The sequence below is a fragment of the Pteropus medius genome, unplaced genomic scaffold (genome assembly GCF_902729225.1).
Source record: "Pteropus medius unplaced genomic scaffold, Ma_sr-lr_union100, whole genome shotgun sequence".
NCBI lineage: Eukaryota > Metazoa > Chordata > Mammalia > Chiroptera > Pteropodidae > Pteropus > Pteropus medius.
Window position 1 is genome coordinate 1,904,210 of NW_024356333.1, and position 17,137 is coordinate 1,921,346.

A 17,137-nucleotide genomic window follows, 5' to 3' on the forward strand; every position below is an offset into this window, starting at 1 on the left:
CCAAAACAGTTACACCAGACAGATTCTGCCAGCGCAATTGCTGTCGAGGTGGGAGGCAGATTCCTGGAGCTTCCTACTCCACCATCTTCCCCGACTCCTCCTTCCGATCAGGACATTTTTTAAGAGTACTAAACTGGACATTTCATTAATTGAAACTCGATCAATAACGTGACTGAAAAGAGGGTTTTCTGCTACTTGAGTGTGGGAAGAAAGTCATGGGCCCTACCCTAGATTTCACCGTTACATAGAAAGCAAAACAGAAGCGATGGTTTGCGACGTCCCTGCACCGAACACTCGTAACCACAGAACCAAATCCAAACGGACTTCTCTGAAATGCTGGCTCTGCCCTTAAAATGCAAGTTTTCTTCATGTCATCGTGACCTTACAGCTTCCTAGCCAATCAACTACACGCGACGAAACTTACACAGTGCCACTATCCTAAAAAGAATGTAAATTTCTAGTAACCAATCGCATTTTTTAAAATAAAGTATGTACTTCCTCAGTCATGCTTTACAAAGTGAGCTGAGAGCCAAGCCTTTACCTACTTGGGCTTTGAAGTCTCCCTGTTCCTGAGCAGTTTATTTGTTTCTTTTTTTTTTTTTTTTTTTCATTTATTATTTTTTATGCCTACAGCACCTGGTCTTCCTAGGTGGTCTCCCATCCAAGTACTAACCAGGCCCGACCCTGCTTAGCTTCCCAGATCGGACGGGATCGGGCTTGTTCAGGGTGACATGGCCGTAGACCATGGTCTGTGGCTCCACTGGGGAGCGAACCCAGGACATTCTGTGTGTAAAGCAGACGTGCTAACCGCTACAGTAGGGAACCACGTCCAGCGGTTTGTTTTTTGATCAATAAAATACTCATATCGAGTAAAGCTCTCCGCATTTTCTTTTGACAACCTAAAAGGCGAGAAAAGCCCCTCAGAGCTGATCCGAACAAGCAAAGGAAAAGAATGAAGGTCTTTTATGAGCACATCTGACTGACGTTCTCTCTCAAAAATAACGTCTACGTGTATTTCTCAGAAATGATGAGGCAACTTACGAGAAGAAATGGCTAAAAGATTTGGGGAGGAGGATTCAGCAACAGAGGAAGGTGGGAAAGAAGCCTGATTTGTTGTTGTTGTTATTATGTCTAATTAAAACTACTTTGATTAAAACCTATAAAATTTTATTAATGTCGCCCCAATAAATTTAATTTAAAAACCATTTTGATTTAGAAAACACGTAACGATGAAGAAATATTTTTAAAGAATAACTGAAAACACAGGAGACTGAATATCTCCGAATCTGTCTGCCTTGGTCCCATCCCCCTTGGAGACTGGCCACCCGTGACTGTCCCTCGCACCTCCATGCCGGACCCAGGAGTTCTGCACCCTGATCACACCTCTGAAGCTGTGGCCGAAATGTTGCCCCAAACCTTTTCTTTTTGTTCCCCTCAGAACAAGTCAGACAGAAGGGAACTTCCAAACTGATCTTCCCAAGCCTGGAAAAATGGCCGTGGGGACAGAACCACAGCCAGAAGTCTCTCGTGGCCGGGGACGCGTCCTGGGAAGGGCGCCCCTCCGAGTTTGTCCTTGTGTGAACAGAACGCCAAGGCTCCTGGAAATGCTCTTACAGCTCAAACACGGAACACAGTTTAAATCGGAAATGGCTGGAACAGCCAGAGACCTAACTACAGTAACGAAAGGCAACCGCACACACGCAACCCGGGTCCTGGACTCCTGAACCCCTTCCATCTCGCAGACACGGAAGACGCAGCCCGCTCCCCGCCAAAGCCTCCCCCGTTCCTGCCCGCAACCCTCAGGCAAAACCAGTGGCCCTTCCTCTGATTACACTCTTCGTCCATCCAAGCAAAACTCAGCCAAGACTGGACTGTCCCTTAATCCCCCCAGCGGGCTAAGGTTTCCCCACTTCCTAACTTCTGAATGCTAGGAAGAAAATGACTGAATGCCTAGACCACGAAGCCTGGACCCAAGCCAGGCGCGACAGCCCGCGTCAGCCTTGAGCCAACTCAGTGCTGGTTACCCACCCCCCTCTCCCGAACTTTCCACAGGGGCCTCAGGCAAAGCGCATCCCTGTTGCACGCTGCCTTAAAGGAATAGCCACCTTCTTGTAAGTGGGTGTGTATTTTTAAAAAGTGGATTGCCCCCTCGTCCCCTGCTTTCCAACACTGTAGGTGACAGTGACGCTCTTCAAGGGTGTGCTCTGCACAGCTGCCCTGGGCCGAGGGCCTCAGCACAAATCTCCATCACCACGAAATAAGCCATCATTTACAGTGCGGACAATTATTTCTGATTGTCCGGGGAGCCATTTAAAAATTCGAAACAATGACAAAAATAAGACTGTTTAGAAAATAACCCATATCTTAGCTGCACACAAAAGGACAGTGTAGGCCAGGGGATGTGACACCATTTAAGTCGCAAAGAATCTGACTTCCCATTCCGTAGAAGGCATGAGACGGGTCGCTGCTGGGAGTCCTAAGTTCTGCATGGTTCCTGTCGCCGTGCACGCTAGTGAAAAACGAAAAGCGAAAGCTTCACGACATGAGAGGCGTCTTCCCATCGTGACGCCGCCTGAACCCTGGGCGTCTGACAGGAAATGGAGGCAAAGAGAAGGATGAGAAGCAGGTGCGGGATGACATTCTTCTGGGACAGTAATAAATGTTACGACCGCCATATTCCCCAGCGCTGTCTAGTGACACCCAGGACAAGACTGGCAACCCTTGCTGGCCCCTGGGCAAGAGGAAGCAGCCTGGGCGCAGGCAAAGCGGAGGAGGGCACAAGCCACCTGGAGGGCATTGTGCCTTTGCTCGCCTGTCCCCTCCGTCCTGTCTAGACACCCCTCCTCCTTCTTGTCCACCTGCTTTTCAACTAAGTTAAAACATTTCCTACTCAGTGAAGACCCTGCTGATCGCTCCCTCGAATGCCCGGCAAACTTAAATCGCTTCTTCAGCGGCCCCAGGGAACTTTCCCGAACCTCTTTTGTGGAGCCTGTGTTGTTTTAGTTTCTTATTAAAGCGTCTGTCTCTCTCACGAACCTGCTGGCCCCTTGAAAGCAGAGACCTGGCCTCGTTCGTGTTTATCCAGCACATAGTAGGTACTCAATAAACATGTGCTGGAGGATGGGTAACGAGATGGTGGACGAAGAAGGGATGATGCCACTGCCCCAAAGCAGGCAGAGTCCCGAGGTACGAAGACAGAATCGCTCTCTGCGTGTGCGCAGGGAGAGGGCAGAAACGGGAACATGGCCACGAGCCGCAGCTGCCCTTGTGGGTGTCCCCTGACACGCGAGGGGGGTGAGCGAAGGTCGACGCGAATCTTTACCCAGGGACGCCAGCAGCTCATAGTTCATCCACATCACGTCTCTGTACAGCTCCTTCTGCCGCTTGTCTAGCGAGCCCCACTCCTCCTGCGTGAAATACACCGCCACGTCCTCGAAGGCCACCGGAACCTCCGCAAACAGCCCCTCTCCGGAAGGGTCCTGCAACAAAGAGCGGCAGCCATTCAGCATGCCTCTTACGTCAGTCACCCGGTGTGACACTCAAGGCCTGTTTCTCCTGGGAAGCTCGCCAAGAGGCTCGGGTGTACCCCGAGAAACTCATTTATCCATCGAAAGTCAAATGAGCAAATTCATGAGGCCCAGAGTTAGTGCGTAAACACCGGATGGGGTCTCCTGGGAGGATATAAACCGTGCTGAAAGAACGGGCGCCTTGGCAGAGCCTTACGACTGCGCCCCACCCCCTACAGTCCTAAGGGGTGTCTCTACTCTTATGTGACTACAACGGTGACCTCTGTCCTAGGAACAACTGCTAGGATTTCCCACTGGGATGGCGAGTCATATAAAGGACTGAAAATGTGACTAGGCTTACGCATGCCTTACTGTTAAAGGATTCAGATTATAAAAGGTTGGGCCTGTTTACTGGCCTCTAATACTGAAAACTAGAAGGAACACGAACATGAAAAGAAATGAGCCTTGTCACTCTTCTGGAAAAACTCGAGCTAACTAACTTTAGCTGGGCCTTCTGATGCTAGGTATGAGGGACCCCGGAGCTACTCTCCTTAGGCCACTGCGGAGGGGGGGGGTCCTCGAACAGGTGTGTAGTAAAATCCTGCTTATATAGAATGATGAGGAATGGGGAAGTTTCCAGTTACTCAAAGATTCCAGTTAACAGTTTCCTCACAAACCAACTTTCCAAAGAATCAGAAAATTACAAAATAAACCCAAGACGAGAACGAGAGTCTTCTAGAACCCTCCAGTGCTGCAGGGAGTGGAAGGAGAGCACGAGGCTGGCAGCCACGGGCCCTGCGGGCGGGGGGAGGCTGCCGCCACGAGAACCCCTGGACTCTGGACGGGTCGCCCCTCCGAGTCCGTTTTCTCCCAGCAGGACGAGTCTAACCAGGCTGCTCTGCCAGCCTCAGAGCAGCATGAAAATCACTACAGGAAAGAACGTGTGTGAAGAAACTCTGCAGCATTTCAAAGTGCTACATGATCCAAAGTTAAAGCAGAAGAAAGTTTTCACTTTGGTTATTTCAGAGCTCTCTGGTGCTTTTGTGCTTGTGGGTTATTAAGTTCTTCGGTTGTTTTGGATTCTGACTAAAGGTTACTGTTCTGAATTTGGATGTTCCCTTTACATCGGAAGTTAGGATATCTTGCCCCACTAATTAGGTTTTGTTCTCTGTAAAAAATGAGATCATAATAGGGCTATTATCTTAAAGAAATGAAATAATACACGTAAAGCGCTTAAAACAGTGCCTAGGACATGATGAGCACGTTAGCTTATGATAACATTATAACGTTACCAGCAGGTAACTAATATAATTTTTCCACCCTCATCATGCAGCATATGTTGTTCACACTATGGAATCCTCCCCTCTCCCTGAGGGCACATAAATCGTCATAAACACACTACCTGGCTGCAGGGTTCAGCAGAGTCATTACACAAAACGCTAGTGTTTGAGTTGTGGATGTCATCAGCGATTTCTTTACGCCTCAGATTGGAACTGCAGTCCAGATACGACGCAGGAATTGCTCCGTCCTGCCCGGGGCCCGCCACTTCAGCTCGTGAGCTGGGCGGGAGCTGGGCCACGCTGCGATAGGCTCCCAGGGGCCCTGCGGGGTACAGGATGGGATACTGAGCAGGGAAGAGGGGCTCTGGATTGGCGTCTCGGATGCCCTGGAAACGGGATGCCCAGACGGGGTCCCGAGCTGCCAAGGCATCGACACAGAACAGGTGAGCTTTGCTCTTGGCGTGGTATTTGAGAGTCTCCACCTTGAACGGTCCTGTATAACCTTCTATCAGTCTGGACCGTCTGTCCCTGACGGACGGGAATTCCCGGCAGGCGTAGCAAAACAGGGCCGTCTGCTCCTCGCTCATGACCAGCCACGGGAACTGCGCAAACCACGACTTCTGGATGGACCGGGGCTTCAGGGGCTTCCTGCTCTTTCCTGCGCGGTCTTCCTCAGTGGCGCTGCCCTCTGCCCTGAGGTGGGGAAGGCAGGCTTTCTTCTGAGGTGGCCGGTAGGGTCCAGCTTCTCTGGCTGGGCTGTGCACGCCCATTTCCTCTATGTAGCCCATCTTTTTTCCTTGAGAGAAAAAGAGAGAATTTGCGCTGAAATCCTATTGACGGAGCCCCTGCAACTCACGGAGGCTCTCAGATATGTCAAATGTGGAGCCGGAAATCGCACACTCAAAAGTGACACGGCCTCTACCCGAATTCTCTTTTATCGGCCCCCCACTGCCCCACTCCCACTGGACCTCACCTAGAAGAAAATCAAGAGGGCTTTAAGCAGAGCTTTTTTTTTTTAACGTAGAGAACACCTGGCCGTAAGAGTATCGTTGTAACTGACATCTGTGACCTAAGACAGTGGCATAATCCTCTGGAGTTCAAACGTATTTATGGATAGGAACGTCGACCTAGCAGAATGACAGGGTTAAAAAAACCATAATTAAAGCTAAGTGCAGGCAGAGCTCAGAGACGCTGCGGGTCCCAGACCACAGCAATAACGCAAATATCGCAAAAAAGCGAGACACACCACTTTTTTTGGTTTCCCGGAGCATATAAAGCTATGTTTACACTATGCTGCATTCTGTTAAGTGTGCAATAGCATTATATCTAAAAAAAGTACATACCTTGATTTAAAAAATACTTTATTGCTAAAAAATGCCAACTGTCACCAGAGCCTGTTGGGAAAATGGCACTGACACACTCGCGCCATGAAGTTATCATGAACCTCCGATTTGTAAAAAAAAAGAAAGGAAAAAAAACAGTATCTGTGAAGAGCAATAAAACAAGGCATGCCTGTGCTACAATCCCACACTTCCCCAGTGTCCTCAGAAGACAGGCATCTGTCCGCACTTTGCTCAAGTACCTATAGGACGAGAGAGCGACCTACCTCCTGGCAGACAGTTTTGGTCCCCAGAGAGTTTTTCTTAAGCTGTATTCCAGCTTTGAGGAACTTCCAGCCTGGCTGCTACTTCAGCCCTTAAGAAACACACAACCTCTCTGATACCACAACCCTTCAAAGAGATGAAAACCCTCATGACCTCACGAAAATTTTTCTTCTTCAAGCTAAACTAGACATTTCTTTATTGGCTCCTAAGGTGAAACGCAGCTTGGACAACTCCAGCTCCTCTGGGGCTCCTTTGGGACCACTGCCTCTGCGTCAGTGTGAGTTCTGAGGCCCAGGGGGCAGGAACGCAACAGGCTTTGCTACAGAACCACAGCCAAAGCCAAGAGCGCGGGCTGTTAACAGAGTCACGCACAACAGAACGAACCAGTCAGCATCAAGAAGTCTGGGGCTCCGTGTGGTCCATCTGAGTAGATCACCAGGGAGAATAAGGTTCTGCGATTTGATTCACGTGGGAGCTGGGGTCCCCACTCACCTGGGTAGTGGCCCAGGAGATGCCTCCGGCCCTGGATGCTGCCTAGCCATGGTTCTGGCCCTCGCTCAAACTTATAGAACGGCTCTGGGTTGGCGAGAGTTGGTCCTGGGTCAGAAAGAGAGAGAAGCACTATGAGGTCCCGGATCTAGATCCCAACAGTAATGGAAGATCTGTCTGAGCCATCCTCTCAGCACTGTGGGATAACTGGTCAAGGAGGAAGCTAAACCTTGGTGGTTTAGCACAGGGGCTTAGAAACGCAGATATCCGTGAGGTCCCTAAAAGAATGGAGGACTAAGTGAAAGCCAGGCTCTCTGCCCCTCTTCAAGGCTAAAACAGTATGAAAACTACTGATTCAGAACAGAAGCTCAAACTCAAAGGCCAAGAGGGGCCCGACTGATAATACAACTGAGGAAACCAGGTTGGGGGTGGGTGGCCATAGCATCCTAGAAGATTTAAACCCATGTACCAGGACATCTGCTACTCTACTCCAGGCGGAGGCCACCACGTGGAACACGGGGCCAGCCCTGCCAGATTGTCCTATTTTCTAAGAGAGGCCAGAAATCCATATTTTTATGTGAAAATTCCCCATGATTAAATATTGACAATTTATTTAAACAAAAGTAATGAAAGCCATCCCACCCCTACCCTCCCTCCCTAAAATCTGCAGGCCAAATCTGGCCCATGAGCTGCTACTTTGCAACTTCTGGTTCAGAAGAATCAGTGGTTTGCAAACTGCTTTTAGTACAGGAAAAAGACCCAGCCCAGCTATGACCCCTCTGTCCACAGAGAGCCGAGACTGTCATTCTCATAACCCTTAGACAGGGACCAAGATGAGAAGAAGAAAAGACAGGGCGGTCACCAAACTGAAATGAGAAAATCTGTATACACGTGTGTACACGCGTTGAAACACAATCCACGGTACGGAGAGTCGACCCGTAGAGCAGAGAAAGGACATTCAGGAAATAAAAAAGATGAAAAATACCTACATGGGTACAAAGTTTTAAGTTGTTTTAGCCCCTCAAAGAATGAAATCAGGGCTTAAAGAGGCTGACGGTTTTGCTCAAAGGTACACCGGTATCACACGGTGGAGCTGGGGCTGAGACCAGAGCTCCATACTCCGTGTCTGGCGCTGTCTCTGTGTCCAGTGTCCTATGGGCGCCTGAAACAGAATCCACCTTGCAGCTGCACAGACCACAGGCGGGGCTTCCCACCTGGCACCTTGGGTCTAACCTGATGAGCCCGATTTCCCTCTTCTTTTCACCAATTTAAAGGGGGAAGAAAAATGATGGCGAGTGAATCATTAGATACGAGACTGAGCAGATGAGCAAAGATGCCCCCCCAAAATGGTAGGATTACAGAAAATTCTCGGGTGAGTCACTGTCGGATCTGGTTGGGGATGCGGATCTAGATTCAGGCAGAGGGGACAGGAACAGGAACCCATACCCAGCGGTGCCAGCAGCCTGTCAGAACCACAGATCTCCTTCTGTTGCTGACTCAGCAGCATCCATTCCTCCTGGAGCAAGTACACCGTGATGTCATCAAACGTCACAGGACCCTAAAAGGAAAAATGACACCAGCTCAGCACCAACTTCTTCCTTAGGTTAGTCTTGCACCCGGGCGTTCACACCCACCTGAGGGCACCCCTACTCCGAGAGCTATCAGACTAGGGGAGCGGACACCGTCAATTGACATACAAGACTACACCTGTCCCTCACCACCTGGGTGCAAGTCACAGTGGCAACGAGGCTCATTTACCTAGGAAGGGCCACACAGTGGAACGAGAGTCATAAAGACAGCTGAGTCGGGAACGGCCTAACCCGTTCCCTGAATGCTTCTCACGGCCTTCCCAAGGGACCCAATGCTTCTTGGCCTCGGCAACCATTTACGGCCATGTTTTCATAAAATCTTAAACATGGTAAATCTCCCCATAGGAAGATGTATCTCATTCCTAGAAACAGTCAGAAGCCGTTCAGAACTCTGTCTGCAAATGAAGTCCATGATCAAGACGGTCAGAGCTGAGAACTAGACCCACTCGTCTTGTGAAAATGCTGAGTCCAACCAGAAAGGGGCAGCGCGGTTCCGAAAACGATTTGGGGCGTTCTGGACTAAGATGGCAGACTGAACAGATACTTTTTTTTTTTCGAATTTTGCTTCCTCCCTGTGCATTTAAAAGACACCCTCCCTCCCATAAAAAACCCCAAAGCAAAACACCTACCAGAATAGGGAACACGAGGGGGCAATAACAATACGAGTTTGGATACTGAAAAGTAGATGGAAGAGTAACAGCTGAGCAGATCCAAGAAAGCTCAATCCTTCCCAGCAGTGAGCAAACTGAGAAATAATTCAATTTATACCGCTAACTCCTCAAAGGCTTGGGATCTGGCAGCACCGGAACCTCTGGCCTGAGAGTGAAGGCAGGGAGGCTAAAATATAAGAACTGGGGGAACCCTGTTTGCCAAAAAAATGCCTCCCCGGATTCCCTAACAAGCAGGCTGTAAGATGACAAGCCCCTCACATCGAGCGCTCAGAGCTTCCCGTTAGGGTCTTGGTTTTCCACGGTTACAGGTTAGCAAACACTGGACTTCCAGACACCTGAGGAAAGGCTCTAACGGGGTTGGGGTCCAGGGCAGGAGAGGAACCGAGGAAATGGAGGGGAGACATAGAGAACCTTACAAAAATAAAACTATCATCATAGCCTCAGAGAGGTCAGATGTTGCAGCCATGAAACAAACAGTTACGAAAGAACTAATCAGAAAAAGAAACAGTCAGAAAACATTGCTCGCTTTATCTCTTTAGATATTACATTTATCAGGAACATTTACCAGGAACATTTATCATCTAGTCAAAGAAATAAAAAATAAAATGATCGACAAAAACCGAATTCCCCACCCTCCAAAGAAAAATAACATTTTGAGAAACAGCATCCTTGGTGTTAAGTCCTTCCAGAGTGACAAATCTGAGGGGGACACATTCATCTCCATTTCCAAGTTCTAACGCGTTTGTTTAACGTTGCCTTGTAACTTCATACTCAAATTTCAAACACATGAAAGATCTATTTTAAGTCCAAAGTAGAAGCTTGAGAAGAATACAGATAATTCTTATCAGTCACTATTGAATCGCACATCTGAAAAATAATGAGTAGTTTTCTAATGTCAATACATGGTCATTGAACTAAGGAGCAAGTGTTTTAATCACCCACGAGTCTTCATTAAAAAAGAATTACCATAAACACTTGGTATGTGATCTTCCAGACTTTTGTCTATGACTATGTATGAATGAACAGTTTTAAAAACAAAAATGAAATTAAGCTGCCAAATGGGTATGTTTTAAATAACTATTTGCTCTCAGAGTGTCTTTCAAAAGCAAAATGTGATTTTATTTCCAAAAACCTGCTGGAAGACGGGCTCCACGACAAGAAGGCAGTCAGACAGGAAAGGGACACACGTAAGACATGGCATCGGGAGCCAGCGTGGGGAAGGGGAAGAACCCTCGAGATTACACTGAGAAGGACCCGGGATTACTGTACACCAGGCCTAGAGGGCAAGCTATTCCGACTGCGGCAGGTCAAAAAACTCATGACCAAGGACAGCAGGGCTTTGTCATACCCACTCACCCTTTGTTCCTCAGGGACCAGGGGGACAAAATGAAAGCCAATGGACCCATCGCTTTAGCTTACCGGCCCCACAAGGTTAAAGAGCACGGCCAGGACTGAACGTTTAGAGAATAATGAAGTGTCTCGCCAACAAGAGTGACGGCCCTAACCAATGTTATGGCAAGAGCCTTCTGATTCCAGTTGACTACGATGTAAAGAAAACACAAATCTTGAATAACAGGAATTCCTCACCTACATACAGAGCAAAGAATCTCTCTGGACGTTCCGTTAGAGCTTCCCACAGTCTAGAGGACAGAGCTGACTTCTCGGCCCAGCACCAGGCCCCCTCAGTCTGAACCTATCCCACCTCCCTAACCTCAGCTCTATGGATCCCGCCACCTGCCACGTCTACCACAGCCAGGTATGAGGGCACTCACTCAACGCGCCTTGTACCTTTCCTCCTGCTACACACCCACCTTTAGGTTGTCTGACTCAGCCATTTCCTCCCACCCCCGCAGGCAAGTTCCTATTCACATTCCGTCTCCTTCTGGAGGGGTCCCTCACCCCCTAGCCCAGCGTTTCTCCCTCCCGAGCAAGCAAGGCTTTAAAGCCCTCGTGGAGCCTGGCGCTCAGGAAGCTGTGCTGATTGGCTTATTTTAGAACCCTCTTCACGATCGTCACCCCTCTCCCCACATTAAAGTATTTTGTAGGCACTAATTTCATCTTTTTTCATTCAACGTACATTTATTATTTATTTCTATGTGCTTGGTACCTGGTGATCCTAAGATACCAAAGATATCATCTCTATTCTCAGGATTAAAATCTATGCAGAGGTGACAGACAACTATGATGTAAATGCACTAACTGAACTGTGTACAGAGAGAAGTGGGAAGGGAAGGATCGCTTCTGTGGGAAAGTCAGAGGGGGCCAGAAGCCAGAAGAAACGTTGAGGTGATACATACATACATATTAATACTCTCTGGCAGCACCAACAGTAGCCTCCCAGAGGGCACATGAGGTGTCAGACCACGGTGTTCTTCATAGTGCCCGCACCTTGTAGCAAAAGGGCTCCCGGACTGATGTTATTTTAGGAGTCATTCATTCAAAAAAATGCTTTCTCAGACCTTATTAAATGCCAGGTACTGCTTCGCTGTTCTAGCTGGGGATGTAGCCAAGAGCAGAGTCAGCACACATGTAAACAAATAAATGTGAGAATTTTGTATAGTGATAAAGGCTAGAAAAATAAAACAGGATAATGGGAGAAAGTCTGACTTTTATCCATTATTCTGCCAATGACAGGCAAGACACCCCACACCCAATCTAATGGGTCAAGAATGCTTTTATGTAATATCACAAAATAGCCCCAAAGGACAATTCCGATAGACCAAGCCACTCCATCAAGTGAACCCTCAGTTTCCCAGCTTTGAGCCAAAACTGTGATATTGGGAATGGAGCTTTACGATAGCACAGCTATTCCACCCAGGCCTGTTTTGTCCCTTGTTTGCAACACATCTAACACTGCCAGTTTGTTTTGCAATCATTTTATTTCATCTGTGGATGATGTTCTCATTTCCTAGGTTAGAAAACTGATACACTTGGTGAGCATCTTTTTGAGATTTTTTGCAATCAAAACCAAGAGTGAAATTTCCAGCCCCCAGGGTCCTCAATTAATGTGGATATCAAATTCCTCCTCTACTTCCCAAAATGTTTGTATTTCTCTTCTCCCCCTAAAGGCCAAGAAAGCCTACAACTGAACATAATAGGTTGTAAATCAACTTCGAATCACTAATTCCAATTCTCGATGCCGACGGTTTATAATCCTTCCCACTACATTTTGCTCCCCCTCATTCAAAATTGGGTTCAATCTAAACTAACTGGGGGATATTACCTGAGGGTTAAGCCCATTTCCTTTTCTTTTCTCTATATAGTGCTTAACACAAGGCTGGCATACAGTTCACCTTCAGTCTTTCTTTAGTTAGGTTCTGTTGAGCTTTATTGTCTTGGATTATTTACTCTGTAGGTTACTTCATCTGGAAAATGCATTACTTGTAGCTTGTGGAGGGGAGGGAGTATGGAAGAGATGCTTAAGCAAAGAATAACTTCTTTTGTAATTCGGCCTCCTTCCCAATCTTTTCAGGAAAAACTACATCAAAATAACCTCATTATCCTTTTTTTTTTGTGAGGCAACCCTTCCAGGCTTGTCCAAGTTACTGAAGTGAAAATCGCCGGAGAGCTCCTTGAGGAAAGTGGTCATTTCATGTTTGTTCGTGTATTTCCAGCATCTCGCTCAATGTAAATCACAGATCGCAAATGTTTATTAAATGAACAACAAATCTTTTTTAAAAGGAGGGACTCGGCACTCAGAAACGTTTGTTGAGGTTAATTCCCTCTGCGCGGAAGAAGAAACAATCCTCAAGAACTGGCAGCAAAATGATCTGAGTCTCAAGTGGCTGCAGCCTCTGAGTCAAGTGCCTACAGCCAGGCTGGTCTTTACTGACACTGCCTCAGAGCTCCAGCAATCCTGTCAAACCCATTTACCTCTGCCTTCAAGCACCTTTTCCCACCTTTTCTTCCAACTCACAAGCTCCTGCCCAAAGCCTAAATCAAGTTTATGGAATATACTTCTAAGCAATACTCAGATACTCCATTAAGTAGAATAGCCAGAAACAGAAGTTGGCAAGAAATATGTCAGATGCCTTTACAAAAAAAAAAAAAATGCCCTTTCCTGGGAAGAGGGATCTAGGCAGGTCCAAGCCCTCACCCTGCCTCTCGGTGGTCCCTACCCCTTGGGTCTAATCCAGCCTGAAAGCCTTAAAACAAGCTGCTTCTCTTCAAAACGTCGAAGCTGTTGTGGGAAAACAGGGAGCACTTTTGCATCACTATACTGAGCGGGTCACCCACCCCCGGCATCGCCCGAGCAGCCACTCGGCAGGGGTGGCTTGGCCAGAAGGAGCGGGAGGGGAGCCGGGAGGCCGCGCGGGACGCGAATTGGATGTGTCCGCTCCTCCCTGCGCCACCCGCCCAGAGGCAGCGGCCCGAGAGCGGAGGAAGACGCGGCGGGCGAGCGAGCGGGCGAGTCCTCCCCTGCAAGGCTGGCTCATCCGCGGGGACTCCGCCCGCACCGCCCGCCTCGCCGGAACCCGGATCAGGGGGACCTACCGGAGGGGAAGGGCGGCCCCAGGGCCCTTCCAGGCCTACCTTCCCCGACTCCCTGGGCTCCATGGCCCTGCTTTCGGTGGCCCGTGCTGACCCCACCGCCGCCTCCAGGCCGCCCCCTCCCCCCGCGGCCCAGCCTGAGGGAGCCGCTGCTGCGACCGCCTTGGGGACCCGGCCGCGGGAGGGGAGGGCGCCCCAGCGGCTGGGGGGCGGCAGCGCGCCCGCGGCCCGGAGCGGCTCGCAGGGGCTCGCAGGGGCGCCAGCGTCGTGCCGAGTGACCCGCTTTACGGCAGCCGCCTGCCCGCGGCCCGGGGCATCACGGGAAGCGTGGTCGGGCCTCGCCAGGCGGCTCTCGAGGCGGCCATTGGCTCCCGGAATGCGGGGTTCTGATTGGACACCGAGCCGCTCGCTCTCTGTCCTTCCCGCCTTCGTCGCAGGCAACGGCCTCGCGACGCTCTCTCCGGGCTCCGCGGTGAGGGCAACGTGCTCTGCTTGGGCGACGAGAGTCCCTGTTCTTGCGCCTGTTTCCTTCGCATTTTCAGGGCCAGTGTCATCCTTGAAGGTGCGAAACTTTAGCTCATCAGGGAGGGCAATGCTGCTTCTTACATTCGTTTAAAAAACATCATTGGTTGCCTACCATGTGCCAGGCATTGTGCAAGGTTTGGAAATACATAGATGAATGAACAACACTCATCGTCTATTGGAGAAACAAACCAGAAACCAGATAATGACAAAAGAGACACATACAATGAGAGGGAGAAGCAGAAGACCCTTGTAAAGCACGCTTCTTCCCCTTGGAGTGTGTCGGTGGGAAGCTACGGGGTGGTTAGCCAAGGATTCCTGAGGGGCTGGCGCTTAAGCTGAATTGAAACAAGAGGTACGAATTAGCCAAGTAAAGAGGTTCTGTGGATGGAATTGTGCCCCGGCCCCCAAATTCGTATGTTGAAGGCCTAACTCCAGTGTGATCGCATTTAGATATGGGGCCTTTGGGAAGTAAGTAAGTTTAAATGAGGTCATGAACGTGGGGCTCTAACGATGGGATTAGTGCCCTTTTAAGAAGGGACACCAGGAAATGACGCTGGGGAGATACACCGGAGTTGAATGTGGAAGGCACTGAAGCTACCTTAGGAGTTTGAAATGAGTTTGAAGCTGGCGAATGGTGTAGGCAAATTCTCACTTTATTAAGATCAGTCCAACTGCAGAGTAGAGGATGAATTTAAAGTGGCAAAGACTAGAAGAGAGCCAAACTCTATAAATATATACTTGTTCTCCTTTCTCCTCTCATGTTCTTTAAAAAATATAAAATTACATAAAGTAATAATTATAACAACATATTGTTTAGTCTTAAATATATGGATGTAATATGTATAATAGTAGCACAAATAATATACAGTACGGTGCAGAAATCTTAAGTGTACAACTTGATGTATTTTTACATGTGTACCATGTAGCCACCACACAGAGCAGATATAGAATATCTCCAGCATTGCAGAAAGCTCTCTGTGGCCCTCCCAGTATATATACATAGAGAGGAAACTACAAAAATTGAAAGAAGTAATTATTATAAAGACCTCAATAAAGTTAATTTTGGGAGCCAGGAAGACAGGTGTGGTTAGGAAGGTGCCACTGGAGGGCGGGGTGAGGACAGTGTTCTATTTCTAGACCCTGAAGTTTGTTTGACAGTTACTCATTAAATTGTACATTTATGTTTTATGGAATTTTGTGTGTGTTTTAAGTCACAATTCAAAGTTTTAAATAAAAATACAGTTTACATTTAAAATTTTTTATTAATATATGTTGCCTTACTGATTGTGAAATATGTTAAATAGACCCCTGAGCAGGTACCAAGTAACCACTTTCAATTATGTGACCCTGCTCTCCTGGCCAGGATTGAACTGACTCACAGGGTCAATAAGAAGATTGAGAGAGATTCAGTTTGTGGGCAGAACTGCGACATTTGACCTTGTATTAGCTCAGACTGTCTCAACAATGTACTAGAGACTGTGTGGCTTAAAACAGACATTTACTTTCTCATAGGTCTGGAGGCTGGAAGTCCAAGATCAGGGTGCCAGCGTGGTTAGTTTCTGGTGAGATCTCTTTTCCTGGCATGTAGGTGGCTGCCAACTCGCTGTGTGCTCACAGGACATCATCTTTGTGTGTACTTTGGGAGAGAGATCGGAGAACTAGCTTTCTGGTGTTTCTTTTAATAGAAACACTAATCCTATCAGGGCCCCACCCTCATGACCTCATTTAACCTAATGACCTCCTCATAGGCTCTATTCTCAAATACATTGGGGGTTGGGACCACAATATATGAATTTGGCGGGGAGGACACAATTCAGTCCACAGCCTTGTATGCGTTGAGCAGCCACCCTCTGCCAGGTACACTCACTGCTAAGGGAATCTGCATTACTGAGAAAGAATGAGAGACAGTGTGGATAACACAGGAATTATATAAGTAGAGCAACTAGGAGGAGAGGGAGGGGAGCCAGGAGGCTGCGTGGAACTCTGGAACTCTGGGACTCAGAGCAGGTGTGTGCGATCCACCCCGTGCCCTCTGCCCAGAGGCAGCAGCCGGCCCATCATCTGCAAGGAATGGAATTTAGCGAACCTGAATGAGTTTGAAAGTGAATTCTCCCCCAGAGCCTCCAAATAAGAGCCTCTTCTGGCCCAAACCTTGATTTTTGGCTTTGTGAGACCCTAAGCAGAGAACTACGAGATAACAAAGGGGAAATTTGTTACACAGCAACAGCTAACTGAAACAACCACAGAATGCCGCTTGAGTCGGGTTGCCCATGCCCATTGGTCTCTATTGTCTCACGTTAGGGATTTGTTGCCATTTCTGCCACAGTGGATGCCTGGTGCACCCTGACATTTGCCAGGCTCATCCAGTGGCATTGCCACTGGCCTCCTAGAGGACATATCACTGAATTCCCTGGGGCGATGCTCTCTCAAAGCGTTACACTCAGGTACAGGAGAGAGAAGATGGATTTCAGTGTGGATCCAGGACTTGGATTTCCTAGAGACTGGGAGTAGGACACAAGGTGTGAAGGAACCAGATTTTCGTGGCTTGGCATAACAGGCCCCTATTCAGAGACTCACCTAGAACAATTCGAGTTCTCGTTGCTCACACAAGAGTCACCCTTCCTGTGTCCCAATTAATCAATCAAAGATCCTCCTTCCTTTTCCTCTCTCCCTTTGGCTCTCTCCCCTTTACCAATAACTGTAGTTGAATGGGACTCTCGTTTGTGGGGGCGGTCTGAGGAATATGAGTGAGAGAAGGTAATGCACAGGATCACTGGGACCCCAGCCTGGTTCTTTCCTGCTCCACCCCACCCTGAGAGCGGAGCCGGAGACAAGGACTTGGTCTTAGAAAGCGATCCCAGAGGGCAGAGCTTGGGACTTGGGAGAGCAAAGCGGGGAAGATGAAATGCTGACAGCGGGGCACATTTTAGGGATCACTGCTCCGGGCATTGGGTCTTCATTCCACTTCTAGGAATTATACAG

General features: G+C 48.5%; 1 protein-coding gene and 1 non-coding gene across 4 annotated transcripts in view; both read right to left on the bottom strand.

Moving 5' to 3' along the window:
* The window catches only part of ZNF862 (zinc finger protein 862), a 28,602-nt gene extending 14,757 nt beyond the window's left edge, over positions 1–13,845 (bottom strand). For 2 of the 3 annotated variants that reach the window (XM_039861155.1, XM_039861153.1), the window contains exons 1-5: positions 13,673–13,845; positions 8,326–8,437; positions 6,883–6,987; positions 4,909–5,582; positions 3,323–3,479 (exon numbers count right to left, since the gene is read on the bottom strand). In XM_039861155.1, coding sequence (XP_039717089.1) covers positions 3,323–3,479; positions 4,909–5,582; positions 6,883–6,987; positions 8,326–8,437; positions 13,673–13,696 — 1,072 coding nt within the window. In that variant the 5' untranslated portion in view covers positions 13,697–13,845. Of the gene's footprint in view, positions 1–3,322; positions 3,480–4,908; positions 5,583–5,759; positions 5,914–6,882; positions 6,988–8,325; positions 8,438–13,672 lie in introns of those variants that run through there. The other variant, XM_039861156.1, reaches the window with a different exon arrangement.
* LOC120601549 (5S ribosomal RNA) lies at positions 625–743 on the bottom strand. The gene has a single exon (XR_005652477.1). It is a non-coding gene; the product is annotated as a 5S ribosomal RNA (ribosomal RNA).
* Positions 13,846–17,137: the final 3,292 nt, after the last annotated feature.